Source organism: Vulpes vulpes, chromosome 13, assembly GCF_048418805.1.
Source record: "Vulpes vulpes isolate BD-2025 chromosome 13, VulVul3, whole genome shotgun sequence".
NCBI classification, from domain to species: Eukaryota; Metazoa; Chordata; class Mammalia; order Carnivora; family Canidae; genus Vulpes; species Vulpes vulpes.
The window spans coordinates 51,975,735-51,986,996 of record NC_132792.1 but is presented as its reverse complement, the minus strand read 5'-3'; the positions used below and the strand labels follow the sequence as shown (position 1 = coordinate 51,986,996).

Genomic DNA, 11,262 nt, shown 5'->3' with positions numbered 1-11,262 from the left:
TGCTCAATAATCACAGATTGATGAATCAATCCAAAATCTAAACATAAGTGCATGTAGACCTAATGCTTAATTTAATATAAATGTAATTTAGCAAAATCATATCCCAAGCATAAAACTATATTTTACAGCTTTTTTTGGGGGGGGGGGGTATCTGTTTGATTAACTTTACTTTTAAAAAGTTACAAGTTTTTATCTGTATGGTGCCTAATCATGTTTCAAAAACAAGTTTCTTTTTTTTTTTTAATTTTTATTTATTTATGTATGATAGTCACAGAGAGAGAGAGAGAGAGAGAGAGGCAGAGACACAGGCAGAGGGAGAAGCAGGCTCCATGCACCGGGAGACCGATGTAGGATTCGATCCCGGGTCTCCAGGATCGCATCCTGGGCCAAAGGCAGGCGCTAAACCGCTGCGCCACCCAGGGATCCCCAAAAGCAAGTTTCACAATTTATAGAATCCAAATATACTCAGAGGCAGAGTATACACTGAATGAGCTGGACGTTTCTCCTCATCTTCAGTGTCAAAAAAATACAGTTGTCTTGTTTTCCAACCAGACATTTCAAAAAATAATGCTTAAGGCTGATTTCAAGGAGAGGCTTAAGATAGTCCTCAAAAGTGAGAATCAAATCATAGTAAGCCTTGACTTCCTACCGTTTGTTTTCAAATACGTGACTGGGCATTAAAAAGAATAAAGCAGGTCTCATACTGACCTGGAAGAATAACTAGGATGTATTTTTGCTCATCAAATATGTACTAAGTAGTTTCAATGTGCCAAGGACTAGTCTAGGCCCTTGAGAACCATCAGCAAGAAGAGAGGGTCCCTGTGTCTGAGGGATCATAGAGCACATATGCTAGTGGGAGCTAAATGAATAAGCTCTAGGATCGGTGTGTGCAGTGTGATTCCTTCCTGAAAAGTGTTTATACAGTTATGTAGAAACAGAAAATGTGTGTATACACACAGAAAAGATGTGTATACATGTTTGTGCAAGGAAAAAAGGTCCAGATCATGGTACAGTGTTTGGTTTTCTTTCCATAAGCATCCCCTGCTTCTGCAATTTAAGAAAGGTGCATTTAGAAATAAGTGACTCACAGTTCTGAGAGACCAAATCTGAATATTTATTTTTAAGTAATTTATATAGAATGTTTAAGATTAAGATAATACTTTTAATCCTTAAAAAAACATCTACAGTAATAATCAGATTTAGTTTAAGAAGAAATGAAATACTGGCTTTGCACAAACTGTAGAGAAGACTGGACAGTGGATGGGAACTAGACAGCCCTTTCTAGTCACTTGTAATCCTAAGAGTTGATAATATTATCATTTTGAATATAATCTTGAAAATACTACAATTTACAAAATAATAAAGCTAATCATGGAAAAATGCCCACCTTCACTGAAATCAAAGCAATCAAAAAATGAAACCATGAATCATCAATAATGATCACAGCATCATCATCATCATAAAAATGTCTAATAACCGAGGACTGAACAAACAATATCTCATACAGTACATGCAAGAAACCATTAAACATAGTATTGAGGAAGAATATTTAATGACATAGGAAAATATTTATGTTGTATTTGGTTCTTTCTTAAAGCATAATGATGTAGTTCCATTATATATGTATGACTTGTCTCTTGCTGGTAGGACCAATTTTTTTTGCATTATTTTTTGTGCTTTCACAATGTTAATTTTCTGCAACAAAATTTATATTAAGTTTTGTTCAATTATAAAAGTACTTCAAAAAAAAAAGTATCAGCAGCACAAAGTTCTCAAGTACTATTGCTTTTTAAATTATACGTATCCTTTCAGCATTTAGCATCTACCATGCTACAACATACACCCAAAAACTTGCTTAAGAGTACATATCACCCATAATAATGTATAGTATAAAGTTATTAAAGCTCTTTAAGTATTTTTAGAAAGAGTAATAAGAATAATTTACCCACAGCAAAGAAAATCAAGGTACCAAGTAAGATATCACTAAGATCCTATTCATCACTACTTGCCTTTAAGTTTTCAACCTTTTCTTCAAATGATTTGAAAGTTGGGGAGTTTCTATGGAAAGAAAGAAAAAGAGTTACAAACACAAAAAAATTTCACAGATTTTGCAAACATCATTAATTATATTCCTCTTCACCACATTTCTCAGTGAGCCAAAGAGACAGATATATTTAACTGTACATATGCGTGCAGGCATACACACAAATCTGCATTATTAGGTAAGATATTATTAGGTAAGATGATCAATTTCTGTTCTAAGATTTCTACAACAACGCTTCCAGTTCCACAGACAGCCCATCTCAGACAAATGGGGTAACAGACCTAGTCAAGTATGTGTATGAGGAGAGGGAACAAAAGCAGGTAAAACATCAATTCGGTCACTTCTCCAGCCATCTAGTCATGACACTTTAATTTTGGTTAAGGTACTATACTCTAAAACTTGTGTTTAAATTCCCATGTTGCCTGACAAGAGAGCCCTACATGAATCCACATCGCCAAGCTGGACAAGCAGACCACATAAGATTCCATAAAAGGGATCCTGGTTCTCAGGGAACAGCATTAGAGACGAGGAAAGAGAGACCAGAAGGAAGGGAGACACACAGAAATGTGATTTTGTCTACATGACAAAGCTACCCCATGAAAAACCTCTCCCTTGCCTTCACATTCATATATTAATTGAGAAGGATCACAGCACCTATGTCGTTCACAACTGGGTTTCCATAGCTTCTATACTATCCATCTGACCTCAAATATCCTTCCTATTACCTAGATGAAAAGTAAAGAAAGAACAAGGGTTTTCCTCCCTCCCACAGTGGTGATACACAGCCAGTCCCAAGGGGTGGCCTCTCGGGTGCATCAGTAGCTCCTGGGAAGCTACTGGCAATGCAAGTTCTCAGGTCCCACCACAGGCCTACAGAAATCAGAAACCAGAGGTGGGGCCCAGCAAGCAGAGGGTTTTAACAAGCTCTACTTGTTACTAAAGGTGAAGTCAAGCATATACTGTTAGAAATTCTCTACCTCTCTAGAGTGGTTAAGTGGGGTAATGACATACTTAATAACATACACCACTTGCACGAATTTCCTGGTAAAAGGGGAGAGTAGAATTCAATCACATTGGACTCTAAATGGCACAATGGGATCTGAGAAGTGGAAATGGGGAGGATGGAAGAAAAGCAGAGTGTAACTAAAATTAATGTAGACAAATGTGGTGGGATACCTATACAGCTGGGGAAAAGCAGCTTTATTAGTAAGTGGTCACTTTTTCAATTAAGCAGATTGAAGATATGAAACAATTTAATAGGTTTACAAAATAAAATCAAGAATTCTTTTCTTTAAATCACAAATCTCTAACGGATCTCTTGAACCCATCTTAACATAATAGGAAGATGCAACTTAACATCATAGGAAGAGCAACTAAACACTGATACAGTGTGGATGTGCAGCTTATTTAGAGCAGAACCCTAGTTCCCTATTGCAGAAATGTTCAAGTTAAACATCTAAATAAAGAACAAGAAAGCATATGATCAACTACATTTTGTAAAAATATACTTTACCTCATAGCAGGCATGCTAATTGAATGTTGAATGGAGCGGATACTAAGAGGCAGCATTAAAAAGAGACAGACATGAAATTAGTACAGTGATTAGACATTAGAAAACTTTGCTTTCTAGGAGCTTATTCTTTTGGCACCATGAAGACTTAATCTACTTTTTGAGGTGGAGGAGATCAAAGTAATTTTAACATAATTTACTTTTATTCATGAGCCTTTCTTTTAATTTAATATTTTCTTTTTTTTTTTAGTTTGACTGATTGACTTATATAATCCCTACACCCAATGTGGGCTTAAGCTCATGACCCCAAGATCAAGAGTCACATGTTCATTGATGAGCCAGCCAGGTGCCCCTTCATGAGCCAATGTAACCTATGTGGTAAATAAAGCTAATAATTCAGCCTTGCATTTTATAGCACTTTGAAAACCCTATCATCCTTTCACTTATATCTGCAGGGCATCTAGCACCAAGGCTCAGAAGTTAGACAATTTACCCAAGGTTACAGCAGAATTGAGAATGGAACCTGGGTCTTCTGGACTCCTAATCAATGTTCACCACCTCCCCTCAAAAAACGAAGCACACACACAGGCACGTATGCGCGCGCACACACACACGTGAGGCTAGTGAAAGGCTCCAGCAGCTGCCTTTCTCCCACATATTTGTGACCAGACCAAAATAAATCACCTATTTGACAACTTTATGTGAGATTCACAGATCACTCCTTAGTAGTAGTACAATTTTCTAATAAGAGGTGCTTGTACTTCATCCTAATTGTTCTTAATGGTCATTCAAATCACATTTGGCCCTTTGTTTTACTAGGACCAACTACTCCAGGGCAATGCAGTTCACTGACCATTCAGGTTCAAGGTTATCTACTCTCAGCCATCTCCCATAGAGACCACCTCGCAAGATGAAAGTCTTTAATCTAGAGGCTCACAAAGTCACTATAAATTGCTGATATGGTTACTGTGCTTAAAATATTCTGATCACTGACACAGTTTTTTTGGTAGGAAATCTCTCCTTCAGTTATGCTGGACAGTCCAAAGAATTCTCTATATATTTTGTTTTTTTTTTAATTTTTATTTATTTATGATATTCACAGAGAGAGAGAGAGAGAGAGAGGGGCAGAGACACAGGCAGAGGGAGAAGCAGGCTCCATGCACCAGGAGCCCGACGTAGGACTCGATCCCGGGTCTCCAGGATCGCGCCCTGGGCCAAAGGCAGGCACTAAACCGCTGCGCCACCCAGGCATCCCGAAAGTATTCTCTATATATTTGAATATTGTGTGTGTGATTTAGTTTTCTTAAAAAATCCATTGTTACAAATGACAATGTGTTTCAAGAGAAGCTCCCCAAATCTAGTTCGCACTAATATGTAATGACATGAAGTATGATCTTGATAGGAATCAAAATAGGCTGGCAGTTCACATAGGCAAGATAGTCAGTAAAATATGTAGACATCTTTGTACTTGATGTACCTAACACAGGAAAATATCCATATTCCTCACCATTCTCTCTATACTATAACCTCAGGTAGATAACCTCAGGTATAAGACTATATTCCAGGAGGGATTTGTTCATTCTATTCCTGCTTGATCTATTGCAGTGGGCTGGATCCATATTTGAAGGACAGAGATTAATTAAAATCCTTTTTAGTTTATAATACTAATTGTATTAATTACAATAGTTTATAATAGTTTAGACTCTTCTAAAGAAGCTGTTTGCATAATCACATTTCCACAGCCACTTTCCATCATCATCAACAATGCTAACTGGATCAGGAGAGCTCTACCCACCGCAACTAACCTGGTGATCTACAAATTGGACTGAATGAAAAGGAAAAAAGAAAAAAAAAAAAAGATCATTAAGAATGAAAAGAGAAAAAAAAGAGGACAATTAAGATGGGAATTCATAATTAGGACATTAAGCCACTGGTCAGTTAGTGGCTAGGTGCATGAGCTAAAAGGTAATGTAGGCTTAGATGCTGAGGAAGACCTTTTTGGGACCAGGAAGGGTAAGCTGCAAGAATGCAGAGGAAGCCAGTTCCCAAAGAAAGGACTGAACATAAGCAGAGAGAGACGTAGAGGAAAGGAAGCAGAGAGGACCATGCAGGGAGAGAACAGAAATAGAGAAGAACGGTGGTTTCCTTGGCTTCGGGAAGTGACCTTGATTTCTACCAGCTTTCCAATCAGCAGGGCTAGTCTGGGTGGATCCAGGGCTTGCTTCCTTTCTCCTCTCTTTGGATCCCAAAAGAACTCTTTTTCTGTGTAACACGTGCCCCTTCCTAGGTCAGGTAATTTACATAATATTTTTGTTCCTTAAAACCAAGACTCTTCATTAGGATATTTGTTTTGGCAGAAATGACCAAATTCTGGCAAAAGAATGGAGAATGATGGCTGAATGTGTGATAAAATGCTTGTTCATGGGACTCACAGATTGAATTCAACAGTATCAACAAAATGAGGAAATAGGTGAAGAAAGTACAAATTTCAGAAATCCATAGCTAATTCTAGCCACTATCCCTAAGCACCCACATAAAACCTCATTCCTTCCAACAGCCATTTGGGGAGTTCTGTGCCCCCTGAACCAGCATACAGGCCAGTTAAGAGGGAACAGGTCAAAGGCAAAGTGGAAGACATCATCATAAAATGAATTCTAAATGCATCAAGTGGTCTGTCGTAAATTTAACATCTGAGGAGCAAATTACTTCAGGATTACTCTATGTAAGAAATAAGCTCCGGGGTCATAAAAATTGAAAAACGAAACTATAACCATCACCTGAAATTATCAAGGGGTGGAGAATGGAAACAGGAAGCCAGTGGAGAGCTATGCATGAATCTAATCAAGGGGGTTCCCCTGACCAGGTAAGAGATAGATGGTAGTGGACCATCAGTGCAAGGAGAGGTCAGGAATAAAGGGGAAACCGACAAATAAGGTCAACAGTCAGGAGAAAGCAGTAATATTGGAAATACAGATAATTTTTTAAATGTTTGATTTTTACAGCATTACTACAGGAAAGGACTACCAATGTGTTTCCAAAAAAATCAAGTCAGAAGTTGATAATTTGGGGCACTTGAGTTATTAAGCACCTCCCAGGCCCCAGTGATTTCTGCAATGTGATTTAAAGAAGAATGTTAAAAATGATCATTCTGAGAAATCTAAGAAACAATGTAGCAAGTCAAGTCCTTTAATGGGGCACCTGGGTGGCTCGGTGGTTGAGCGTCTGCCTTTTGCTCAGGTTGTGATCCTGGGGTCCTGGGATCGAGTCCCTGCATCGGGCTCCCTGCATAGAGCCTGCTTCTCCCTCTGCCTGTGTCTGCCTCTCTCTCTGTGTCTCTCACGAATAAATAAAATATTTTTTAAAAAATATAATAAAAAATAAAGTCCTAAAGTCCTTTACAGGATCATGACATAATCACACTTGCTACTGTTAAACTTCAATTAGCAGCCGAGACAAAGTGAAGAATACACTAACCGTTTATGTGGGAATAGATAAGGAAAAGCAAGGAAGTGGTAATAATAAGGTGTTTACTTTGTGATGAATCACTGACTTGAATTTGATTGTGAATGCTTCTATAGGTTTCATATTTCCCAATAAGATTAAAAATGTACTCACTGAACAGAGAATGAAATCAAATTAATACAGATTCTTAAAAAGTGCAGGTCTCGGGCAGCCCCGGTGGCCCAGTGGTTTAGCGCCGCCTTCAGCCCAGGGTGTGATCCTGGAGACCCGGGATCGAGTCCCTGCCTTGAGCTCCCTGCACGGAACCTGCTTCTCCCTCTGTCTCTGTCTCTCTGTCTCTCTCTCTATCATGAATAAATAAATAAAATCTTAAAAAAAAAAAAAAAGTACAGGTCTCCCTGCTTTTGAGATAGCCATTTTAGCAGGGAGAGCAAGGAGTACCTAGCAATTTCTAGTCCATTCAGGTATTTGAACTTCTCCGCAAAATCCATATTTAGGTGAAATTCAATTTTGTTGGTGGCTAGTTTTGTAACTCAACTATAGGGTGGCTGTTCTCACACTTCTAGCTTCCCTATGGCAAGTTATACAAAGCTTCACCTTGCCTCAACTTACATAACATCTCCGATTCCACTGAAGTTCAAATAGAATATGGGAAACTCCAGAAGGAAAAAGCCATTCTGCTGCTGGACCAGAACCGTCTAATAGTCACACTGTGAGGATTCATTAGCAATATAGCAAATTTTGTTAAAATTTTCCCAGCTTGGTTTGTAACTCTTAAATATGGTATCAAAAGTAGGAATACAAGTCTGGGTTCTTCAAAACACTGACCAAAAAAGAAACCACATGCCAACCAGATTCTCACTAAATGCTTCTCAATCTTACACTCACTCTTACTTTAGAAAAGCTCATCTTTTAAGAAGCTGAATTGATTTTTAAATTTTTTTCTTGTTTCTTTCACAGTTACTTGATCTCTTTACCTCTCTAATCACAATAATGGAGGAGGCACAGAGGGAGGAAGGAGGAAGGAAGGGAGGAGGAGGTGGTACACGGAGAAAGGAGGGGAAGAGCTAATGGTTAACCTGCCTACTGTGTGTCAGGCAAGCTGTCTGTGCATCATTATTCCATTTTGCCCTCATAGTAATATCTTGTAGGTGAGAAACCAAAGTAACTGCTGGGCAGTGCCTAGAGGGGCATATTCTTTAACTATAACTGCTTTGGGGGTGGTGAGGAGGTGCAAAACAATGCAGAGAAATAGAATTTAGGTTCCAGAAATAGAGTGTTGCTTAGGTTCAAATTTTGGCCATAGCCCCTTAGCTGTGTGACCTTGGGGAAGTCACTTAATCTCTGTGGCTGTGTTTCTTCATCTGTACAATCAAAAAAAAAAAAAAAAAAAAAAAAAAAAAGCACCTACTTCAGAGTAACTACAGAGCCTTGCTGGAGGCAATTATTCACCATTATTAGTACTAGGGATATTTTTAATGGAAACACACATTAACATTTAATTTGCATTAGATTATATTCTTTAAAACTGTCACATTGCACCCAGTCTGTTTATTTCAGTTGGTAACTTGAACCACACAGTCTAGACCAGGGGCTGGCACAGGGTTAGCATTCAATAAATACTTCTGAATGAAAGAATGAATGGATGAACTGTGGTAACTATAATTAGGAAATATGGGCATGAAAGGTAGAAAAGTTCAATAAAGCTTTCCGAATTCAAATCAAGAAGTAGTCTCTGAAAGAAAAGACATCACTTTTTTTCCTCATTAAGTGGTGGAAATTTTCATCAAGACAGAATGGTCTGGAGTAACTTTAATGAGCCCAAAACAAAAATACCTAGAGGGTTATATAAAGAAATATACATATAAAGAGGAGAAATTTCCTTCGGAAATAAAGGCAAAGTTAATGAGCCCTTCCTCCTAAATATATCAAAAGTATCTGACTAATGAAGCTGCTGTGTTATTTTACTATGCTTTAACACTAAAACTGATGTTTAACCCTGGCACCAAGGAAAATGAGAAAGCTCCTTCAAAGTTTCTCTCAAAAAATTAAAGGCATGAGTCAATACTCAGCATGTATGTGTAGAAAATAAGCAAAGAGGGAGAGGTGGATATGAACACACCACCTGGGGGTAGGGGAAAGCTGGCTGCCCCTACTGGGCCTCTCAGGACAGTTCACATTACCATGTCCCACGTCTGGCCCTCAGACACCTAATTCTCAGGGCATTAAAACCATATCTCGGGGGATCCCTGGGTGGCTCAGCGGTTTGGCGCCTGCCTTTGGCCCATGGTGCGATCCTGGAGTCCCGGGATTGAGTCCCACGTCAGGCTCCCGGCATGGAGCCTGCTTCTCCCTCTGCCTGTGTCTCTGCCTCTCTCTCTCTCTCTCTCTCTCTCTGTCTATCATAAATGAATAAATAAATAAATCTTTAAAAAAATAAAATAAAACCAGATCTCTGGGACACCTGGGTGGCTCAGTGGTTGAGTGTCTACCTTTGGCTCAAGTTGCATTGAATCTTGCATTGGGCTCCCTGCAGGAAGCCTGCTTCTCCCACTGCCTATGTCTCTACCTCTCTCTGTGTGTCTCTCATGAATAAGTAAATAAAATCTTTAAAAAATAAAAACAGATCTCTGTCTCTCGTCTCTTCTGCTTCCTCCTTCTTACCCACCCACTTGAGGTGTAAGACTAATATCTAAATCCCAAGTGCCCATTTATTAATTGACATTGTGACATGAAAACTGTTGCTGCATCTAACAATTCACGTCAGCAAATCATCCACAATCCTGTCAGAGAGTGAAATCATCGCCTCAAGCTTGCTGGGTTAGCATGGACTCTGTAAAACAAAAGGTAGTTGACAGGATTAACCAACTATTTCAAGGATGTGGCTAAAGAGACCTCTTGCCCATCTCCAGAGGAGCAAAGGCCTGGCTGGGAATGAAACCCTCAAAATCTATGCTCTAAGCTCCCTCTCCTTGGACAGTTTTTGGGGCCAGTACCTGCTCCCTTGAGTCACTGATCTTAGAGGTGTGGTCTTTCTTTATGTACGTTTTCTATTATGTATGTTTTTATGTGTTTCTATTATATATGTTTTCATATATTTTTATGATCTATGAGCACATTAAATCTGATGACGATCAGGGCTTCTTGGCCTGGAAATGACTTAAGTGACTTCAGTCAACTTTTAATCTGTAAGAATTATAAAATTTAGCTTTCAGAAGACGATCTCCTGTCTCTAATTTCCAAGTTCTCATCAAAAGCCTTACTTTAACCTCCATGTATCAATACATATTATTAATCCTGGAGGACAGTAGAAAGAAAGGCAGGCAGGGGCAAGGGGCCCTGTCCTAAGAGGATTATTCTACACCATCCTGGAAGGAGCCCTCCACCCTTTCCCACATGAACAACTCCCTGATAGGTAGATGAGTGTGTGGACAAAATCCTGATTAGGTGACAGGCACGTGGAGGGCTAATCAGATTAAAAGAGCCCACTAACATTCTCACCAACGTTCTTGTAAAAACGCCTAGACTTAGAAACTCCCAGGGCATCCCTCTTAGGTCCCCTCCCTCTTCTTCAGGAACTTTGTCCTATCCCTCAATACATGCTGCCCACCACTCTCATTCTTCGAAGCAGTATGAGCGAATCATGGGTGCTAAAGAAAAAGAAATCCTGAACGTTATTAGAAGCAGGACTTAAAAAAAAAAAAACAAAAAGCAGGACTAAAAGTGGTAGAGTATAATCTCAATTACATATTTTTAAAAATATTTATTTTAGATGAGGAGGGGCAGAGGGAGAGCATCCTCTAGCAGACTCCCCACTGAGCCTGGAGCCCAACACAGGGCTCAATCCCAGGACCCATGAGATGATGACCAGAGCCTAAGCCAGGAGTCAGACGCTTAACCAACTGAGCCAACCAGGCGCCCCTCAGTGATATTTTTTAAATGAATAAGATGAAAAAAGGGACTAAGGAGCTAGAAAAGGGTGGCAATACTCAAATCTGTCCCCGGCCAATTAATAAGACATTTGCTTAATCTTCTTAAACACATAGAGAATAGGGACACATACTAATGAGTCATTCCTCAACAGCACTTACATAAATATTCTTGCATTTTTGTTTCTATCACATCTAATACTGTTTTATATAATCCAGTGTTAACAGGGCTCTTCCACCTTAACTTGTTCCTAGTCCCTGCTTCTTTCCTCCACTCCATCCACTCAAATATTTTTAAGGTCTTTCCGTACAAGAAG

The 11,262-nt window shown here is 39.1% G+C and overlaps 1 protein-coding gene across 13 annotated transcripts in view; it reads right to left on the bottom strand.

Annotated features, from left to right (window-relative positions):
* The window catches only part of TPD52 (tumor protein D52), a 107,266-nt gene that overhangs the window by 4,580 nt on the left and 91,424 nt on the right, over window positions 1-11,262 (bottom strand). For 9 of the 13 annotated variants that reach the window (XM_072734435.1, XM_072734437.1, XM_072734430.1 and 6 more), the window contains 2 exons: window positions 3,558-3,599; window positions 2,010-2,058 (listed from right to left, as the gene is read on the bottom strand). In XM_072734435.1, the coding sequence (XP_072590536.1) occupies window positions 2,010-2,058; window positions 3,558-3,599 (91 nt within the window). The remainder of the gene's footprint in view (window positions 1-2,009; window positions 2,059-3,557; window positions 3,600-11,262) is intronic. The other 4 variants (XM_072734438.1, XM_072734436.1, XM_026012876.2 and 1 more) reach the window with 1 other exon arrangement.